The following is a 22,544-nucleotide window of genomic DNA, read 5'->3' on the forward strand; positions in this document are numbered from 1 at the left end:
GCAACATCAACTTAGGCTACAGAGTGAATTCAAGGGCAGCCTGAACTATGTAGTGAAACGCTATCTCAAGAAAACAAAAACCAAAAGCAAACAAACAAACAAAAAAATCATTGGAACTAGCACAGGAGATGGTGCATCATGAGCCCTCAACAAACATCTGCTGAATGAATGTAAAGGGTATTAGGTCCAAAATATAATCTGATTAAGAAATTTCTGGTCATAATCTTCTTAGGCTGCCCTCTATCTCAGTATTTCAAGACATAAAATGTTTCACCACTTTATAAGTTAATCATTTTTTATCAACCCAGAATTCTAAAATACGCACATATTTTTAGCATATAATTCACCTTTTCTTTTTGCCTATCCCAAAAATCTTTGAAAACTTGGCCCTCAAGAGCTTTATTGTTTAAGGGACTAAAACATGTTAAAGGCAAAACACATTGGTAATGACTTAAAGCTTTACTGTAATAGCTTATAATTACACATTTTATAAAACTACAGCTGCTCCAAAGACAAAAGAGCAACTTGCTTTTGAAATTGTGATTTGTAATTCATATTATCAGTAGAAATTTGCATAGAAACAATGTGGTTTTCAGGCAATGATGACTTGCCATGGTTTTTCTTATACAATTCCTATTTTGGACAGTTTTGTTTTCATATAACATTTAAGCATTCAATTTATTTTAAACTTACCAGTGTGATGCTGAGCAACAGAAGCCCCTGGAAGAGAGTGTGCCTTGCCTGCAGAAATCTTCTCTGATACTGATTTCAGTGGCCCACCTTTCTTGATAGGCTGATAGGCAGCTGTCGAAGGTTTGCTGGCTGCTAAATCATGCATTATATTTTCCCAGTCATCATCATCATCATCAAAGTCATCTATATCAAAATTATCAACATCATAGGAAGCCTGACTTTCTCCTTCTAAGTCATTTACTGAAGCAGCATGTTTATTCTGATCTTTCACAGCAGTGCTTGTGAGAACATTTCCCAGGAAATAAGAGCTTTCATTTCTTTTTTCTATCCGTGGTGTTTCAGCCCAGTTGCTATTTACAAAGGACTTCTGTAAATGGGAATTGAATAAAGGTCTTTCAAGAGTACTTGTGGTGGCTGAGAAGCCTGTCTTTCCTGGGCTGGTGGTCAGTAAATGTTCCCTGGTGGAAAGAGAATGCGAGGGAAGGGGTGGAACATTCAGCTCCTTAACAAAACTTGTAGGGCAGGAATCACTCTCCACAAAGCTACCAAGTGAATCAGGCCTGTATTTCCACACTGAACCAAGAAGACTGGCATCATTTCTAGTGAAACCTGCTTCAGCTAGGAGTTTCCTTCTGAAGAGAAAAGAGAACAGTACGATAAATATAAGTAGTATACTAGGTTGGCCACAATAGTTTAACTTCATTTTTCAATTCAAACACAGAAAATGTAGTAAAACATTCTTTTTTTCCTGGTCTCAAAAATGTGAATATAAATCCTAAAAGAATGGTTTGATAAATTCAAAGCTTGTGACGTGATGGTTACCCTTATGCAATTTCCAGGCCAGAAAGCCTAGACATCTTGCCCATCCATTTTTTGACTCATAGCGGTAGAAATGCAACCAGACATATTCCAGAAGAGAGAACTCAAGATACCTTCTGTTCCGCTGCTGAAGCAGCTCTTCCCCACAATCCAACGCTTTCAGTTCATCCACAGGAATAGTATCAACTAATTTACAGATGTGCTCCATCACGTGAAGAAGCTGCTGCTGTAAGCTGATCTGTCTGGCTATAAAGCAATTATGCTGTTAATATTTTTCATTGAAAGCAAAAAAGACTTTGTGAAGCAATATAAACACAAGATCATAAACAATATACTGTCCTATTATCTGCCTGTGAATTAATTTGAAATCAGATTCTCTCTTCTCTATAAGAGTGCTTACCTATGTTTTCATTTAATTTTAGGATAGTAATATTTTTCAGCATAAGCAAGGTCACTAGACAATACACAGTGATATTATTCTTTTACTAACTTTATGGATAAATGTCACTGTGGCAACACAGAGTACAAAAGAAGGACAAGAGCCCCCTGCTGTTCTGACTGTCTGGTACGAGAATTCTCATTGATGCTCCTGGCACAGTACAGTGCCTGGGCTTTCTTTCCGGAGACCTCCTCTCCTTTTCCCTCCGTGGGCATCTGATATGAGGCAGTCTGATGAGAATTATGGTAGTTTTGGGAGTTTTTTGACTAACTGGGGAAAAGCAGCTCTTTTCAACAAGCTTGAAAGACTGCTGGTAGCCACTTTGCAGAAACACAGATAAACAGATAAAAACAAAGGTGGGACTGAGATGGAGAGATAGGTCAGAAGAGAGGAAAAAGGTAATTCCTGAGGGTGATATTTGGACCATGAATCCAGGCAGCCTGCCCCACATGTTTTAATTTTTTTGCAGTGCCAGGGATTAAATCCAGGACCTAAAGCATCCTAGGCAAACCCTCTATCACTAAGTTATATTCCCAGTACCATCGGTGGTACAAGATCTAATTACTTAATAAAAAGCCGCCAGATGCAGAGTCATGCATGTATCACTGGTGGTTCAAGCAACCAAGCAGTGAGAAATACAAATTACGCCATGTCGAGAACATGTTAAGTGAAATGATGAAGGAACAGAATTTCAAAGGAGTTAATGTTTTAGATGAAAGAGAAAGAGAGCAGGTGGTTTAGGGCAGCAACGGGAAGCAAATAAGATGCCTAGATACCTGTTCAACCTCTAGGACTTAAAATATATGGAAAAATAATCAGTTTGTTTATTTGTTTGTTTGTTTTGTGGTACTGGAGAGTGAATGCACCATCTTATATTCCTGGCCCTTTAAAACTTTTTTAAAAAAAACTAATTTTAAGATAGGGTCTCACTAAGTTGCCCAAGCTAAGCTTGAACTTGGATTCTGCCTCAGCCTCCCACAAAGCTGAGATTAAAGGTGTGTGCCACTATGCCTGGCTGGGAAACAGTCTCCTTAGAGGACAAGGAGAGAGAGAAGGGGGAAAAATGTTCAGGAGTGACAAACCAAGAACAGTCAGCTGAAAGGTTTAAAGGGCAGAAAAGAGGACAGAGCAGGGGCAGAAGATAAAGCAGGGGAGAGACAACCACGTGCAGGAGAAACAGGCATCTACAGTGACGGTGGCAAACATGGACGCTGAGATGGTAAAAGTAGAGTTGCTGAATTCCTACGTTATTTCTGTCTTCTATGCAAGGAGAACTGACAAAAGACTGGAAAGAGGAGAACATACAATGGTCTGCAAGAACTGGAAGCCAAGGCAGGCTCAGAGAGATATGAATACCCAGCTATTAAAAAGAAGCTCAAGTCTCTCTCGCAGACAGATTACACTTCAGACTACAAAGGAAACCCACAAACAAGATGGCAGAGTTCCTGCTACTGATATGTGAGGTATCGAGTGAATAAGAGAACTGATAGGATGTGAAGATGGACATTGTTCTAATCTTAAAAAAAAAAAGTCATTGCCAAAAGCTACAGGCTAGTGATTTTCATGTTAAACCAAGGCAAAATTCTAGAACATGTTATCAAATGGCTACTTTTTGAGCCCTAAAAGGAGGAAATAATTGTGGAGTTAGAAGTATTCATGAAAACAAAGCAGCCAGCCACCCTGATATAGTAGTTCCTTCTTTGAAAGGATTACTAGTTAGCAGATAACAAAAGCCACCACTTAGTAAAGGCCAACTGTGTACCTTGAGTCCTGACAACTATCCAGCAAGGTAGATATTATTCTCCTTATTTCATAAAGAAAACAAAGGCCTAGAGAAGTTAACTGATCTGAAACAGTCACACAGGAGGAACAGACAGGAGAAGACAGGTTTGTGTCACGGTCTGTGCCCCTGCAAGGCCCAGGCCCCGTCCATTCTCTGGCTGCTCAGGAGTCCCATAACTCCATGGAGAGGTAGAAAAAGCTTGTCAGAAGGTAGATCTGTTACTAGTGGAACAAGAAGGACTAAAACACGAAATGATGTCAGCCTAGAGGGAGGCCCCTGATGCTACACTCTAGGACTCTGTGCCCTTGGTCTTAGGAGCCAAACTTAACTATACAAGACAGGACAGCATGCATGGCCAGGTTCGAGTCTATTGCTAACACTGACTGTAGAGAATAATTCAGCTCTCCTGTACTTTGGTTTCTTTACTTGTAAGATGGAGAGAACAGAAACTACATTAAAGGGCTGGTGTGAGGATTAAATCACATGGTAGTTAACAATATAGGGCTCTGAGAAGAGTAGCTGGGACATCAAGTATTTCAGGAACATTTCTAACAATAAATTCAAAGATCAAAATAAAGAGAAATTCACAGGAAACAAAAACACAGAGAACACTATATATACAGGTGCATTATGTACATACACATTAAGCAAAGTATAGCATCTGTCAATCAGAATAGCATAATCTAGAAAAACATTCAGAGGGCCAGGCATGGTAGCACACGCCTGTAATCCCAGCACTGGCGAGTCTGTGGCAAAAGGATCACTGTGAGTTGCAGGTCAGCCTGGGCTACACAGCAAGCTCAAGGTTACCCTCAACTACAGAGTGAGACCCTGTCACAAACAAACAAACAAACAAACTCAGAGGACAGAGCAGATATCTTGTGAATTGGTTTGATAAAAACAGAGTTCACAGAAAAGTTAATGAGAAAATCTCCTAAAAAGAAGAAAAGCAAGGGACATAAGACAGGTAACTAATGGGAGTCTAACATTCAAATAATACAAGTTCCTGGAAGAGGGAGAGGTGGGGTGGCGCATGCCTATAATCCTGGGATTCAGGAGGCCAAGGCAGGATCGTTGCAAGTTCGAAGGCAGCCTGGGCTACATAGCAAGTTAAAGGCCAGCCTGAACTACAGAGTGAGACCCTGTCTCAAAATAAAAAAATTTAAAAAAAGAAGAAAAAAGACAAGAAAAAAGAGGATAAAAAGTAAGATAATAAAAACTGCCAGAATACAAACAACAACAACAACAAAAACAAACAAAAGGGCTGGGGATTTAGCTCAGTGGTTTGGTGGCCTGCTTTGCAAGCGCAAGGAGAGTTCAATCCCCAGTACCAAAACAAAACAAAACAAAACAAAAACCTGCCAGAATAGAAGAACATAAATTTCTAAACTGAAAAGTGCTTCTGAGAAGTAAAGATCAAAGGCGAGGAAGGGGCCTGCTGGATTATTTGTTTGTTTGTTTTTTTGAGACAGGGTCTCACTATGTAGTTGAGACTGACCTGGAACTCACTGTGTAGTCCAGGCTGGTCTCGAACTCACAGTGATCCTCCTGCCTCAGCCTCCCGAGTGCTGGGATTACAGGCGTGTGCCACCACGCCCAGCTCTCTGCTGGATTATTTATACTACATATTTAATAGAAAAATATTTTTAAAAATATTCAGAGCAACACAACTTTTTAAACTGTATTTACATCTGTTTCACAAAAATGCTTCTCAAATAAAGTGAAATATAACAGAAATAATTTTGCCTGTGTCAGTTACACTTGACACACAACTGCACAAATGAACAGTATACACTACTGGTTGTGTATTAACTTGCATGTACAACTTTTGGCATCTGTGTTCAATGCATGTTTTTGCAAATCACCTATATTTGTAAGAGACAGTATTTTAAATTAAGGATACAAAGAAACCTGCATTTATAGTCCAGAGTTTTCAGTAGATCCATAATACAATGTATGGAAATGTGAAAGACAATTTTGTATATTTGTTTGTTACTAACTCAGATCATTAAAATGAAAACAATTTTTAAAAAGATAAGAAATAATCAGAAATAATGAAAACAAATAGGTAAAGAAGTATTAAATGTTAAATGGACGTTTGGCTCCAGAATATATGCAAGGTAGAACCAGAAGGATGAGAGGCCTGTAAACTAATATCTATAAATTTAAAAGGCTTAATAATATTCAGCCTCAAGGAAACAAAATGAAACATATTTGTAGAAGCTTTATCTTTACCTCACAGGGATTCAAGTTACAGACAGGCAAATTCTGGCTCAATATGAGCAAGGATTTTCTAACGGGTAACATTTTCAAGATAGAGAATGAACTTTGTGAGATCCATGAGTGTTTTAATTGTTCAAGCAAATGCTGGCTAACAAATGAACAGGAAATGATTGTTTGATATTAGAACAAAACATACAATACCTTTTTTGGCCATTTTACTCTATATGGCCACAGGATGAATATGCACTCTTACTTTGTTTACAAAAGAAAGTATCTGAGATATCTGATATGTCTAAACATCAGATAAGCCTAAAATTTTGTACCGTCACAGTCTGTACTGATTTCTGGATTGGGCTCCTGCGTAGTCATTTTCTCTGGTTTTGACAAAAGGTCTTTTGATGTGCTAAGAACATCCTCCTCTCGGTCAGAAGCATCAAGATCTTTTAATGTACTTTTAAAAAAAAAAAAAAAAAAAAAAGGTTAAACCAATCATACCATAGACCAAATAAATGTAAAATTGCCTTTACAAGTCAGACAATATGTAACAGATAAGAGAAGTATGTTTTCATGTCTACGCTATGCTAAAACCTCTTTAGGTGGCCCTCAAAGTCTCCCATTTTCTGGTCTCGAGATCTTTTTAATCTCTAAAGCCAATTATGTTCTTTCAGCAAGTCTAGGCTCTAATCATACTGCACCACTTAATTACATTCCTCATAACCCTATGTTGTCTGCTTTAGGGGTTTCTCTCTTCTCTCAATTCCGAAAACCTCCCATCAAGCTCTGTATCTGATCAGACCTGTTCTCATAGGCCCAGGCTAAATGTTACTTCTGTTATTTCCAGCAAGTGGTTACCAACATCTCTCTTCTGAGATTCTTAAGCACTTTGTCTGGACTTCTGTATGTGAATATGTACATATGTACATTTGTACAACTGTAAAATAACTGACCTGTACAGATTATACAAAATATATTAACTATAAATATGGTGAGTTTAATCCCCGGAACCAAAAACAAACAAACAAACATGGCCTGTAATCCCAGAACTCAGGAGGCTGAGGCAGGAGGATTGCTGTGAGTTCGAGACCAGCCTGGGCTACATAGTGAGTTCCAGGTCAGTCTCAACTACATAATGTTAGACCCTGTCTCAAAAAACCAAAACAAACAAACATGATTGAATAGAAAAAAATAAAAAACAACAAAGGAAATTAGTATTGAGTGTTAAAGAGAGGGTACTGTGGAAACCCAAAGAACATGTTTTGGAGTTTGAGAAGGCTTTGCTGAGGAGATCAAATTGAGCAAACCTTCAGTGACAGATAGGGGAGAGTGACTAGGAAGGAAAGGTAAAAAAGACATTTTTATTTGCTTGATAGGAATAATCTATACTTTCCTAACACAGGATTTAAGTGCAATTTTCTAGCTAAATCAAAAGAGTAACAAATAAATATTTTTATATTGCTTTTTAAATAATAACATGATACCATCAAAGAAAATGGTTGTATTTTTAGCAATGCTTTCTAGGGAGGCTTGAGGCTCAATAGAACTCTGGGTTATTGCAAGGGCATGACTGGAAATAAACCTGAAAAATAGAGCAGGGCACAGTGATGTGTGCCTGTAGGCCCAATTTACTCAGGAGTTCAGGGCAGGAGGATCATTTGAGCCCAGCAGTTCACAACCAGCCCAAGCAGCAGAACGAGATCACAACTTGGGGTGGGGTTGGGCGATGGTGCTATTGGTCTTGCTTTGTAGTGCAAACTGGCCTTGAACCCCTGGGAATCTTCCTGCCAAAGGCTTCCAAGTGCCCAGATTAGAGTAGTATGCCACCACACCCAGCAAGACCTCACTTCTTAAAAAAAAAAAATGCTGAAAAGAAAATTTGGGGACTGGGAGACACAGGATTTTGAGAGCCAGTATTTTAGTTACTTTTCTTCTCATCGCTGAGACAAAATATCTGACACCCAAAGTTAAAAGAGGAAAGGTTTATTTAGCTCATAGTTTGTAGAGGTTTCAGTCCACAATCAGCTGGCTCCAAGGCAGGGTGGCATAGCAGAGGGCACTGCAGAGGAGAAACAGTTCATGATGGGCAGATGGTAGCAAAGCAAGCAAGGGGCAAGACATGCGTCTTTCTGTCCCTTATATTGTATCTAGGCTACTAGGGTTAAGTCAGAGCCAAACCAATCAGTGGACTGATTTAGTAATCCCCTGCACTGAATCCTAGCACATGACAATCACACACTCTAGATTCAGCCACTTCTGAAAAAGCCCCACCTATGACTGTATGAGGCTTTGGTGGGACATCTAGACACAAGCCATAAACAAACAGCTACAGAGATATTGGAATAAAGGAGATAAACACATCTCCCTTTTCCGTTATATATTGTCTGACATTCAATTTCAGAAATTCAGAGGTTACAATGAGCACTGAAAAATTATAATATAAAACATATATTGTACATAGTATATCATTTGAAAAAATTCTACTTGTTTTATAATATATATAAATACATATACTAGGGTGCAATGTAAAATACAGATCGAATCAACTTTGTATATAATCATTTTCTAACTGCTGAAAATCTAGGTAAAGTTATTTATGGCATAACAATAAATTCTGTAGTCATTAAAATAAAAATATGTGCGATGTTGGGGCCGCGGATTTAGCTCAGCGGTTCGGTGGCCTGCCTTGCAAGTGCAAGGACCCAAGTTCAATCCCCGGTAAACCCCGGACACAAAAAAAAAAAAAAAAAAAAAAAAACATGTGCGATGTGGAAAAATTTTAAATAATGAAAAAAGAATATAAAATTATTGCTACATGTTTGCTATAACAATGCAAAAATCAAACACACATGTAGATAACGGTTCAAAATCAAACAGGAACAAAGAAAATGGTTTACTGAATCATGGGACTACGCATATATTTTCTCTTATTTAAAATCCTAAAGTGTCCACAGTGACTTTTGTACAATACACATTTTTTAGTAAAGAAAAATTAAAAAGCAAAGCATTTAACGAGGACTCAGGATGGCCCAGGAGGGAGAACTGCACTGGGTCTGCATCTATCTGTCATCGAGTGTTTCATGATGGGCAACTGCACACTCCTCCCTGGGTTCTCGTTATACAAGAATGCTGATTTAGATGAACTTTGCTCAGTTTTGTAACTTTCTACAGTTCTGTCGGAATTTTTCAAAAAGGAGAAGAGGAGAGCTCTTATGATTTTTTAGTTTTGTCACCAAACAGTAACCACACTTATACCTTTCCTACCTCTTCAAATATTCCAACACATGTTAAAGCACAAACCAGGAGAAATGAAACTAGAGTATATGTAAAATACCTCCTTTCCCTCCCTAATTAAGAAGATATGCCACAGGGATCTTCCTCTCATCAAAATATTAAGTAGTAGAGTATATACTCCACCATAACACTGAACTGTGAGTTAGATTAGAGGGAGGTGGTAATAATAATTAGTAACTCAAATTACTGATGAGCCTGGAAGAATGTCTATTTTTCCCTTAGCACTACCAATTAATAATAATGTCATTAATTTGCTAAAATTCAGTGAATGACAAATAAAATGGCTAATTCTCATTTGTAGGACTAAAAGCTTTCTGAATGAATTAGCCATGTGAATTAGCTTTTAAAGTCTAGGAGTCTGGAAATGCAGTATTTTATATTCCCCTTGTCAAAATCAACTACATAAAATTCGTTGGCAGACCGTTGAAATTAATCACAATGAGTTTTATATCTTCAGAATACTACTAATATTTGAAGATTGTATAAGCAGAGATTTTCTGATGCTTTCATTTAGATGTAAAATACATTGTGCAGAAGCACAAAGCACATTTATACAGAAATTTTATCATTTAAACTTTTATCCCAGAAACAATTTTTACTATTAGTTATTTTACCTAAAGCATTTCAAAGAGGAAGAAGAGGCAGAAATACTTTCTTCTTCTGGAGAAGGTGGGACAAAATCAATATAATCATCATCATTAAGCTCAATACATGTAGCCTTCTCAGATGAATGTAGTTCAACATCTTCCTCATTGTGCTTTTCATTATTATCTAAAGTAAAACAGTAGACAAACACAGGTTATTTTAATAGTTAATGAGACAGAAAGAACAGGGCACAAGCACTTAGGAGTGAATCTTCTGGGCATGCCATGAACAGTTAGAGCACGCCGCAAGGAGTCCTCTCATCTTGCACGTTACTGCTGGCTGACTTTCTCCTAAGAGATTAGTGAGTCAAGTGGACTAAGTCCAATGGACACAGGATTAAGATCGAAAATTTGCTTAGGGGTTTTCATGCTTGTCTCTAGTTAAATCATGAAACCCATACTTAGTATGGACATTAAGAGCAACATGTAGGAAACACACCTAATAGCACAGTCACTGTTGTTCATAAAGGTAACATCTCTACTTCACCAGAAGCTTCCCAGTTACTTAAGTCTCTCTTGGACTCTATACAATGTAATGCTGGTGCTCTTTAGTTTAGTGTTTACCAAGTCTTCTTCAGAAACAACAACAAAATTCATTAAACTATAATTCTGCTTAGTATTGAACTCATTCACACTATAGCAACCTTGATGAAATTCAGGTGTTTTAAAAATGAGTCTTGCCCAGTGTGGTGGCGCATACCTATAATTCTAGCAATCAGGTGGATCGCCATGAGTTTGAGGCCAGCCTGGGCTACACAATGAGTTCAAGGCCAGCCTGAACTACAAAGTGAGACTGTCTCAAAAAAAACCACAAAAAACAACAAAAAAAACACCCCAAATTGAGTGTTGGGGTGTGGGGATGCATGTCTGTCGTACCAGCTACTTGGGAGCTAAGAAGAAGGATGGCTTGAACCAGGAGTCTGGGCAACCCTGGGTGAGACCCCACCTGTTCATAAAAATGTTTTTCTCTCATATTTAAAACTATTGGTTACTTACACATATGGGTATGGTCAGTTATCAAATTTTGGACATAGACAGTACCTAAGACCCATCCAGAAAATACTATGTACATAATTTATAATATAGTTACACACCACATGTTTTGGTCAATGGGTCACAAATAGGACAGTGGACCCCTAAGAATAAAATAGGGCTGAAAAATTCCCAATGTATTATAGAGCAATGCATTACTTATGTGTTTATGGTGATGCAGTTATGCAAAATACATAAGTTGGTATAATGAAAGTAAGTATCTATATTACTGCTTTATGTATTCACTAAACTAACTTATTAGTGTATTCCTATTAAAAATAGTTGCGACTGGGCATGGTGGTGCACGCCTGTAATCCCAGCACTCGGGAAGCTGAGGCAGGAAAATCCCTGTGAGTTTGAGACCAGCCTGGGCTACATAGAGAGTTCCAGGTCAGTCTCAACTACATAGTGAGATCCTGTCTCAAAAAACAAAACAAAACAAAAAAAAGTTGCTATGAAATAGCCTCAGGCAAGTACTGTATTCTACCTTTAAGAGGTATTCCAAAGCCAGGAGTAGTGGAACATACCTGTAATGCCAGTGCTCCAGAGGCTGAGCCAGGAGGCTCACTTACGTTCAAGGCCAGCCTGGGCTAACTAGTGAAGTAGGCTACCCTGAATGATATAGCGAGGTCCTTTCTCGAACTAAACAAAACAGGAATTCTAGGAGAATGCATAGGATAGCTCTAAGACCTTACAGTGGGATAAGGCGTGGAGATAAAAGACAGTGACACTGATGACCCTGACCCTGTGTAGGCCTAAGCTAATGTGCATATTTTTGTCTATCTTTTTGGGGGGTACTGGGGATTGAACTCAGGACCTTGGGCTTGCTAGGCAGGCACTGTGCTACTGAAATACATCCCCAGCCCTGTGTCTTAGATTTTAACAATGTGTTTGTGTTTTAAACAAAGTGTGATTACAAAAGAGTCAAAGTCAAAAAATTAAAGTTGGTAAAGTAAAAAAGAGTGAGCTAAGATTAATTTATTATTGGAAGAGGACCAGGGGTTTGGGCCAGAGTCTGATCTCTGGTACAAAAAAAAAAAAAAAAAAAAAACCTGAAAATTTATTATTGAAAGTATTTTTTGAGGGGCCGGGGATGTACCTCAGAGGCGCTGCACCTGCCTAGCAAGTACAAGGTCCTGGCTTTGATCCCTGGTACAGAGAGGAAAAAAAATCTTTTGACTCCAGAGTGGCCTCAGTGCTGCATTTCAAATGGTCCCTCCTGCTCCTCCCATCACCAACTCACCTGCAGCAACACCCAGTTCTGCGGCCACAGCAATGGACCTAGGTGGGTACATCATTTTATTCTTATTTTTTTTTTTTGGTACTGGGGATCAAACTCAGGTCCTTGTGCTTGCGAGGCAGGCGCCGGAACCACTGAGCTAAATCCCCGGCCCTCATTTTATTCTTTATGCCTCATTTTACTGTCACTGTCCTATATTTAGATGTGTGTAGCTCTAGGAACATTCCCGTTGTGATCTGGGTTCCCATACCATACAGCTGCGGGGTGCAGCAGGACCAGCCTGGGTGTGTGTGTCCACACAAATCACGAGATGCCTAATGACACTTTTCTTCAAACATATCATCATCATTAAGCAATGCCTGACTGTACTTTAAAGGGATTATTATATATTATTCACCAATATTTGGTGTATTACTTATGGCAACAAGCCATTAAGGAATTATGTGCAGAAAAGCTTAGATTCACTTTCCAATTCTACCACTAAACAGACATTTTAAGGATGAATGTTGGATCGTATTTACTACTCTCTCCAATGCCTAGTTTTAAATTAAAAAATATATTCAACATACTGAAACAAAGATACATAGATTTTACCTCTTCCATCTCCCAAATGAATTTTCAAAGACTGACTTTCCTGAGTATCTTCATTTGTATGCACTTGGGGAATGGAGTCATCATCGATGCAAATCACACCACTCTTTAACCATTCCGAGTCATCTTTCTCTTCCTTAGTCAAGTCTACTGGCTGGCTTTCAGACAGAGTCAAATCTGCCTTTACAGTACCTGTTTTATGAGGCTGTAAAAAATTTGCTTTAAAAAAATTTCTCTTGGCCTTTTTTGATTTCTGAGCAGTGCTAACTCTTACAAGGTGATTTTTAGGTGGTGTAGCAAATATTTTTGAAGTTTCTGAAGTATCAAAGTCATCCATGTCGTCCCAATTATTCATAGTGTGGAAAGAATCTGAGGAAGAACTAAATTCCAATTTCTTAAGAATAGACTCGTGAGGTTTCTTTACAGCTGACGTGTTTTGGGTAGGAGGTAAAGAAGCTTCCTGTGGAATCTGCAACAAATCTGGCAGTAAGAGTTTTGAACCAGTTCCTTGACCCTGCTGTCCTGCTGCAGCATTTTTAAAGAAGCCATTGATCCTCGGCTGCTGACTTGGGGTGTGGGGAGGAGGCTCAGTGAAGGAAAAGGCCTCTGACACATTCACATCTTTATCACTCAACACTGGGGTTTTTGCTATTGACACACTAATTACCGAGGCATCATTATCCGAGGTTGTTTTCTTTTTAAAAGTAAAACCACTGGAAAATAAAGGAATAATGGAATTAGATAAATTAATTTGTTGTTAGTGCTGTAAGTTGAACCCAGGGCCTTGTGTGTGCTAAATAGGCACAACTAAGCCAAACCCACAACCCTAGATCAGTGGTGGCAAACCACACATGCCACAGTGGGCTGTTTATATTATTGAAAGCTCTACCATAAACTTTTTTTTTTTAATTAAAAAAATTTTTTTTTTGGTACCAGAGATCGAACTCGGGCCCTTCTGCTTGCAAGGCAGGTGGCGGAACCACTGAGCCAAACCCTCGGCCCCTATCATTCATTGAAAGCTCTAAAAGGTTTACCATCACTGCTAGATGAATTCATTTTAACAAAACTGTCTACTGTACAGAAGTAAAATTTTAAAAAAATCCTGTGCACGTTAATTATATTACAAATGAACAAAGAATGTCTCCCTTGTGTGATTTGAAAATTTACCAGGTAACTAAGATTATATTTTGTGTACTCTGATCTTTCCCATTGAGAGGATAATTACTCAGTCTGGAGCATACCCAGCCCATCCCCACACTTTATTTAGCAGTTTGGGAGTCCTTAATTATCAGCACCTCCAGAAGGAAGTAAAGCACATGTGAGAATGTGGCAACTCAAATGTACCTACTTTTTGTTCCTCTGATAAAAGTTTCAAGGGAAAAAGTTAAACACTGACAGCTGTGCTGAGATCTGAAGGACAAGCAAAGGAGGCAAGGGCTCTGGCTATCTGCTAGATTTAATGACATGTAGGTCAATGGTGACTGTTTAAAGCCAAGCCCCAAAGCAGTGTGTGGCACCTGGTAAGGGCACAGTATATAATACAAATTACTGTATTATTAGATATCATTAGGAGTTTGTAACTTAGCTTGTAGGAGACAGAGAGAATTGGAAAGCTGTACTTTTCTTATATATTGCTTTGGAAAAGATGTTATCCATTTATTCAACAAATCCTTATTAAATTAAATATTACAAGGGGATGGGGATTTAGCTCAGTGGTGCTGCCGCCTGCCTTACAAGTGCAAGGTCCTGAGTTCTATACCAAGAACAAAAAAAAAAGAGGTACAATAAAAATATGGTGAGTGTTTAAATTAAAAGTTAAAAAATGCATTACAGTAAAAGACACTTTGTCATTAATCCTCAAAACATTCCCCTTTGCTTGGAATACTTATTCTTGCCACTTTCTGAAGCAGTTCTGGAAATCCTCTTTTGTGTCTTTTTGTGGTTATCTTGATGCCCTAAATCAGTTAAAAATGTTTATGGCGGGTGGGCCAGGGATTTATCTCAGTGGTTCTGGCACCTGCCTCGCAAGCACAAGGACTCAAGTTCAATCTCCAGTACCAAAAACAAACAAACAAACAAACAAACAAACAAAAACCAAAACATGTTTATGGCGGGGCCAGGGATTTAGCTCAATGGTGCTGCCACCGGCCTCACAAGTGAAAGGTCCTGAGTTTGATCACTAGTACCAAAAAAAAAAGAAAAAAGTTTATGGAGATCTCTGTGAAATAAAAAAGTTACTGTGAGTCCTCATCCCATCAGAATTGGCACTATGAGACTTTTGGCTCATTTTCAAAGTCAAAATAACCATGAAAGGTAAATGTTTTGAATGAATTTAAGACACTGAGGCAGCCATAACAGTGTAACTAAAGACAGCCAGGAAAGAGGACTTTAGACTTGCTTCAGAAAGTGGGAAGAACATTGGGATAAGTGTTATTTGAAGGGAGGGAGATTCCTGGCAATATATCTTTTACTATCATAAAGGTTTTTTTTAAATCATGCTCTACCTTTAATTTGTAATGCAGGAAATCACTGAACCTCTCTGCTTTATTTCCTCATGTGTACACTGAAGGAGTTGAAAGATATGAGACCTCATTTGTATACAGTAATTGGTACCTATATGACAGCAAACCATCCAATATACTTACCAAGATTTTGGTTTTGAAAGACCCGATTTATTATTAAGTTTTCTGGCTGAGTGGCGCTCTAGTTGTTCTTGTAGATTATTTAGCGGAACAGCAGCCATGTTTCTGAAATGCAAAGGGAAAACATCAATAGTACTTTGCACTAATCACAATATTTGTGGTCCAGGTTCAAATAGGTATGAGTCTTTTTTTTTTGGTACTGGGAATTGAATTTGGGTCCTTGTGCTTGCAAGGTAGGCCACCGAACCGCTGAGCTAAATCCCTGGCCCAAGTCTTATTTTTTTTGTTTGCTTTTTTAAATTAGCATGTCACTATGTAGCCCTGGCTGGCCTTGAACCCATGTTCCTCCTGCTTCAGCCTCCCACGTGCCAGGATTATAGGCATGTACCACTATGCCCAATTCAAACAGGAATTGTTCTAACTCTGCCTACAGTTGTGAGAGGTTTTTAAAAATTTGGTCAACAGATTATTTTGGCATTTATATCTGGTGACATGTAAAATATATAATCTTTAACAAACTGAAAGCTCACTTGAATAACAAAATGACCTGTTTCCCCTCTCTACCTCCATACACTAAAATAAGCACAACAGATATTAGAGGAGGGATTATCAGGGAAGGGATCACAGAAAAATGGGACCTGGCTGAGGCTTAAAGGATAAATGGAAGCTGGCAAGGAATGAGCTAGGAGGGAATGATCAAAGTGAACTGAAAACCCAAAGAACAAATAACTGAAATCTCTGACATGGGCAAAATTGGGGGAAAAAAAGAATATCACCACCAATGAGCGCAAAGGGTTAACAGCAAGATACCACTCTTCATAATCATCTAGTGTAAACCTAAAAGAACATTTTTCCTAAGCACATTTATGCCCCTTGAATAATAAATTGTATTGCTGAGCTACTGCCTAGGAAACTGTAAAGCTTATGCCACCTTAAAATTACTGGAGCCAAAGGAAGATACCTATGATCTATGGATAGCCAAATATTTTTACTTTAGCTGATGGTTATAATTCCCTTTCCCACTCTATCTTTACCAGAGACCTACTTTTATTTTATACTATGAATCTTAGGAGAATTAACCATGCTAGATGATATTTGTGGAAGTAGAAGTTTTATATAAGTTGTGTTCCACTCATCAATTATTAAAATAACCTATGTTTACAAAGAAATGATAAATGTCTGTGGTGATGGATATGATTTGATTAATCACTGTATACATGTATATATCACTATCCTTAGCTGTGTACAATTATGTACCAATTCATAAAAATAATTTATATCAACTGTTTTACTTTAAATGACACTAAAAAGAAAAATTTAGAAGATAATGAGAAATTACATTTTTTCTAATCAATTGAGAAATCTCCCCATGTTGTTCGACAGAGATTGTGGTATGGATTTTCTCCCACTTTCTCTGAACGAAGCCATTATTTCTGCTGCAGCTCTTGATAAGATATTTAATAACTATGAAATACACCATCTTGGTATGTAAATTATATCTCAAAGTTAACACACACGACACATGCACCCACAGAGTAGACAGAAGAGGAAAATGAACCACCATACACCTATCATCTACATCCAACAATTACCAAACTCATCTAAGATTTTTCATCTATACATACACCCTGAGGTACTCGCACCACCACTCAGGAAATCTACCTCCAAAAATGGCAATTTCACATGCAGCCATACCTTTTTCATTCATTGGAAAATTTAACAGTTTCACAATAATGTTTGTGCTCTGACCACCTGAAAGTGACTACCATCCCCCATACCACTCTGAAGTCATAGCTCAAAATACACTGGGTATATTTCAGCTCAGTAGCTATAGTATTTGAGAATCCTTATGATCCCCAATATTTTTTTTTTTGGTGCCAGAGATCTAACTCAGGACCTTGAACTTGTGAGGCAGATGTGGTGCCACTGAGCTAATCCCTGGCCCCAATTCCCAAACAATTTTATGTCAGCCAGTGGAAACCTTTTCAGTCCTTATGGCATAATCTTAGTTGCCTAGGATTCCATATGGTGTAAAAAGATGTTCTAGGCTTACCTTGGTTGGAACCAGCCATTTCCCCTAATCAACACTTTATTTAAAAAAGTTTTCAGTTTTTTGGGGACAGGGTTTTGCTTGTACAGTCCAATCTGGTCTTGAATTTACTATGTAGTCCAGGCTGAACTTGAACTTGTGGTAATTTTCCTACCTGAGCCTCACAAGTACTAGAATTACAGGTATGCACCACCATGCCTGGCAGCGCTGATTCTTTTTAATGGACAGTATTTCAAGAGTGTAATCCTTACATATTATCCTGCTGCTCAAATGTATCCCTTTATCCATTAACTCAAGCCTCAATCTTTTCCTCATCCCATACTCTTCCCAGGCTCCGGCAAACACTAGTGTATTCTCTACTCATCTGAGATTGTATCAGGCAGGCTGTTTTCTTAATGGTGGGACAAAATATCTACAACTGCAACTTAAAGTGGAGAGGTTTGGCTCATGGTTTCAGTGGGTTCAGTACATGGTTAGCTGGCTCAAAGGCAGGAGCAGCATGATGGAGGGGCTTGGTAGAGGAGAGCTGCTCACCCTATGGCAGTCAGGAAGCAGACTGTGAGGAGGAGCCAAAGATAAGAATATATCCTTCCAAGACATGTCCCCAGTGACTTATCTCTTCCAACTAGACCACACTTCCTAACAGCACATTCAACCATGAGCTCATCGATGAGTGAATCCTCTGATAGCGTCTCCCCACAATCCAATCACTTCCAAAAAGCCCCACCCATGAACACATGAGACTTGGGGGACATTTTAAATCCTAACAGAGATTAACTTTAGCTTCCATACATATGCAAAAATGAGGTATTTGCCTTTCTGTTCTTGATTTATGTCTTCCAATTCTATCCATATTGCTACAAATGATTTCATTCTTTTTTGAGGCTTAATATGTTACTGTGCATATACATATTTAAGTACTCATTCACTGGTGGATACCTAGATTGGGTCCACATCCCAGCTGTTGTACAAAGAAATGCAATAAATATAGAAGTGTAGAGGTCTCTTCATATTGATCTCATTTCCTCTGGATATAACAAGTCATGGGATTGCTGGATCATGTGGTAGTTCTATTTCTAGTGTTTTGAAGAACTTCTGTACTGTTTTTCACAATAGCTGCACTAATTTAATTCCTAGTGTGTGAGAGCTCCCCTTTTTCGCATCCCTATTAGTATTTGTCTTTTGGGGGGTACCGGGGATTGAACCTGGGTCCTTGCACTTGCAAGGCAGACCACCGAACAGCTAAGCTAAATCCCCAGCCCTAGTATTTGTCTTTTTGATAACAGCCATTCTAATGGGGAGAGACAATACATCAAATCAATGCAATTTTGATTTCTGCATCCCTGATAACTAGTGATGTTGCGCCTTTTCTATTTTGTTTTGGTTTCACTATGGAGTCCAGGCTGGTCTTGAACTCACCATGATCTTCCTGCCTCAGCCTCCTGTTAAGATGACAAGTGAGGGCCATCCTGCCTGGTTTGAAGGCCATCTGTATATCCCCTTTTGAGAAACATCTATTCAGGTCTTCCATTTTTAAATGGGATATTTGGAGGGTTTTTTTCCTGTTCAGTTCCTTTTGTATTTTAGAAATTAATTTGTTGTTAGATGAATAATTTGCAAGTATCTGCTCCCCTTCTGTAGGGTGTCTTTTCATTCTTGACTTGTTTCCTTTGCTGTACAGAAACTTCTTAGTTTGTTGTAATCTCACTGGTTAATTCTTGCCGTGCCAATGATTTTGGGGTCAAATCTGAAAACCTTTCCCCACACCAATGCACTGAAGTGTTTCCTGTTCTTTCCCTTTATAGTTTTAAAGTTTCAGGTAGTTGAGATTTTGGGGTACCAGGGATCTTGTGCTTGAGAGGCAGGCAGCAGAACTATTGAGCTAAATCTCCAGCCCTTGAGCTAATTTTTGTATATGGTGTGTGATACGGGTCTGATTTCTTTCTTCTATAAATGAGTACCCAGTTATCCTGGCTCTATTTATTTATTTCCAGCACCATTTATTAAGAAGACATTCTTTTCTCCAATGTATATACTTGCTGCCTTTGTCAAAAACCAGCTGGCTGTATGGGCCAGGGCTTAGTGGTACTGTGCCTGCCTCACAAGCACAAGGTCATGAGGTCAAGCCCGTGTAGCAAACCAACAAACACCAGGTGGCTGTAAATGTGTGGGATTCATTTCTGAGTCTTTATTCTATTCCATTCATCAATATGTCTATTTTTATACAAGTACATGCTGTTTTGGTTACTACAGCTATATGTTATTGTTTGTCTATTTATTGAGACAGGGTCTTACTATGTAGCCCAGGTTGGCCTTGAATCAGTCCTAACATTTCTTTCATCAGTGCTTTATTATTTTCACAGTAGAGATCATTTGCTTTCTTTTATTTTATTCCTGATGTGATAGTTACTCTTAACAATCAACTTGATAGACATCTAGGAGATTTGTACAGCACACTTCTGGGTGTGTCTGGATGGGTCAAGGGATGTGAATTAAGAGACTGTATCTGGCCTCTGGCCCCTTCCTCATTGGAGTTGTTCCCCTCTGTTTCCTGGATACTGTGATTTGAGTGGCTTTCCTCTGCTGCGCTTCTGTCATTGTTCCTGCCTTGGAGTCAGCCAAGAATGGATTATAAGCTCTGAAATCATGAGCTGAAATAAACCCCTCCCCGCCTTTAATTTGGAGGTGCCATGTATTTTGTCCCAGAAACAGGAAATCTGACTAACACATAAGGGTTTTGTGGGGTTTGTTTGGTAGTTCTTGAGATACTGGAACTGCTTTCTTGATTTCCTTCTCAGCAATTTTTTTTACCGGTATATAGAAAACTTGATTTAAAATCCAATGACCTAATAGAGTTCATTCCTCAGATCTAATACTTCTTTGGTATGCCCCTCCTTCACTTTTCTTGAGATAAGCTCTCGCTATGTTGCCTAAACTGGCCTTGAACTCCTGGGCTTAAGTGATCCTCCTACCTCAGCCTTCTGAGTACCTGGGACATAGATGTGACCCATGGTGCCATTCTGAAGACCAAGAATACTGGTCTTCAGCCAGGTGCACTGGCATATGCTTATAATCCCAGCTACTTAGCAGGCTCAGGCAAAAGGACTGAAAGTTTGAGGCCAGCCTGGGCAACTTTGTGAGATCCTTTAAATAAACTTTAAATAAAATGGACTAGAAATATAGCTTAGTAGTAGAGTACATATTCAGCAAAGGAGACTTCTTGGAGTAGTAAGATAAACCAACATCAAAGAATAAATAATTGAAGGAGCCTTATCTGATCTAATCAGTATCTTACATTAATAATAATTTAGGCCAGAAATTGAGAGAACCTTATATGACAAGAAAATAAATATTTGTATGGGATTTTAAAGTCATAGGAAATGACCTTAATCATTAGTCATAGCCTTATCTTTAAAACTGGCTACTGAGAATTGTTCCAGAGCTGGGAGTGGTGGTGCATGCCTATAATCCCAGATACTCAGGAGGCTGAGGCAAGAATACCATGAGTGCAAGAACAGCCAAGGCAACTGAGGGAGGACCTGTCTCAAAACAAACAAACAAACAACAAAAAAAAAACCCAAAACCAAACAAACAAAAAACTGTTCATATAAGAAGAATCACCTTAAAAAACGTTTAAGTGAATGAATTTATAACCTGATTCAAACAGGTCTATTAAACACATCCTAAGAATAGAAGAGGACTATCTCTAGGAAGTACATAATTTTAATAAGTCAGGTGACTGAAGAAAGAGGAATGCTGAGTTCAAGGTTACCCTAGGCTACACAGTGAGTTTGAGGCCAACCTGGACTACACAGCAGGACTGTTTCAAAAAATTATAATGAAAGTAAGATGTAAAAAACCTTTAATAAAACAAACAAGGAATGAAGAAAACACAATTTAAAAAAAGAGGGCAGGCCAGGTGTGGTGGCACACGCCTGTAATCCCAGCATTCGGGAGGCCGAGGCAGGAGGATCGCTGTGAGTTCGAGACCAGCCTGGGCTACACAGTGAGTTCCAGGTCAGTCTCAACTACATAGTGAGACCCTGTCTCAAAAAAACAAAACAAAACAACAAAAAAAAGAGGACAAAATTCTTTGTCTTTCAAATAGATTAAATTTGCTATTTTCAGGTCTATCAAAATTAGGACTTCTTGGGGTCAAACTTTCCCTTTCCTTTCATTCTTTTTGTTGTCATAAGGCAGCTATTCTAGGACATCAAGAGGCAGACTGCAAAAAAGGCTATTTTAAGACATTTGCTGCCAGGTAACATTAGATGTTTGTTTCTAGTGTTCTGCTAAAAGTAGAGGTTTTCGGGGGTGGTTCGTCAAAAATCCAGCCCAGTTTTAAAAGCTTCACAAGGTACCTGTTCAAAGGGGTGAAGCTCCCTTCCTCAGGGTAACAGCAGCAAGCTTGACATAGAGCAAGCATAATTCTAAAACTGAACTTCACCTCAATGGGGGCATTAGGAGCAAGGTGCTCTGTCCACTGATCGATGTAAACATCAAACAGCAGGAAATTTTTTTTTTTTTTGGTACCAGGGATAGAACACAGGACCTTGCCCTTGCGGGCCAGCTAAACCCCTGGCCCAAGAATGAATCTATTTATTTATTTAGTTAGTTTTTTTGAGACAGGGTCTCACTATGTAGTTGAGACTTACCTGGAACTCACTATGTAGCCCAGGCTGGTCTCGAACTCACAGTGATCCTCCTGCCTCAGCCTCCAGAGTACTGGGATTACAGGCCTGCACCACCATGCTTGGCTATTTTTTTTTTAATACTACTGGGAATTGAACCCAGGGTCTTAAACTCTACTACTGAGCTCTACCTTTAACACCCAGCTCCACACTTTTTTTTTTTAGAAAGAATGTCACTACTTTGCTCAGGTTGGCCTCAAATTTGTTATTCTCCTGCCTCAGCACCCCCAAACACCTGGGAGTACAGGTGTGTCACCCCCCTAGGCTTGACACGAATTTTTAAAAATGTTACATCTTCTAGGCTGAGTGAGACAGGAGGATCACCATAATTCCAGGCCAGCCTGGGCTATGTAGTAAGTTCAAGGCCAGCCTGAAATACATAGAGAAATCCTGTCTCAAAAAAAAAAAA

At 38.9% G+C, this 22,544-nt stretch overlaps 1 protein-coding gene across 4 annotated transcripts in view; it reads right to left on the reverse strand.

The window, feature by feature from the left end:
• Nucleotides 1-22,544, reverse strand: part of Blm (BLM RecQ like helicase) — a 93,260-nt gene that overhangs the window by 45,877 nt on the left and 24,839 nt on the right. For 3 of the 4 annotated variants that reach the window (XM_010621101.2, XM_010621100.2, XM_010621103.2), the window contains exons 2-7: nucleotides 15,398-15,499; nucleotides 12,756-13,465; nucleotides 9,860-10,016; nucleotides 6,281-6,408; nucleotides 1,626-1,758; nucleotides 694-1,325 (exon numbers count right to left, since the gene is read on the reverse strand). In XM_010621101.2, the coding sequence (XP_010619403.1) occupies nucleotides 694-1,325; nucleotides 1,626-1,758; nucleotides 6,281-6,408; nucleotides 9,860-10,016; nucleotides 12,756-13,465; nucleotides 15,398-15,495 (1,858 nt within the window). In that variant the 5' untranslated portion in view covers nucleotides 15,496-15,499. The remainder of the gene's footprint in view (nucleotides 1-693; nucleotides 1,326-1,625; nucleotides 1,759-6,280; nucleotides 6,409-9,859; nucleotides 10,017-12,755; nucleotides 13,466-15,397; nucleotides 15,500-22,544) is intronic. The other variant, XM_033761094.1, reaches the window with a different exon arrangement.

Source organism: Fukomys damarensis, unplaced genomic scaffold (genome assembly GCF_012274545.1).
Source record: "Fukomys damarensis isolate Sample0158 unplaced genomic scaffold, DMR_v1.0_HiC HiC_scaffold_7, whole genome shotgun sequence".
In the NCBI taxonomy this organism is placed as follows: domain Eukaryota; kingdom Metazoa; phylum Chordata; class Mammalia; order Rodentia; family Bathyergidae; genus Fukomys; species Fukomys damarensis.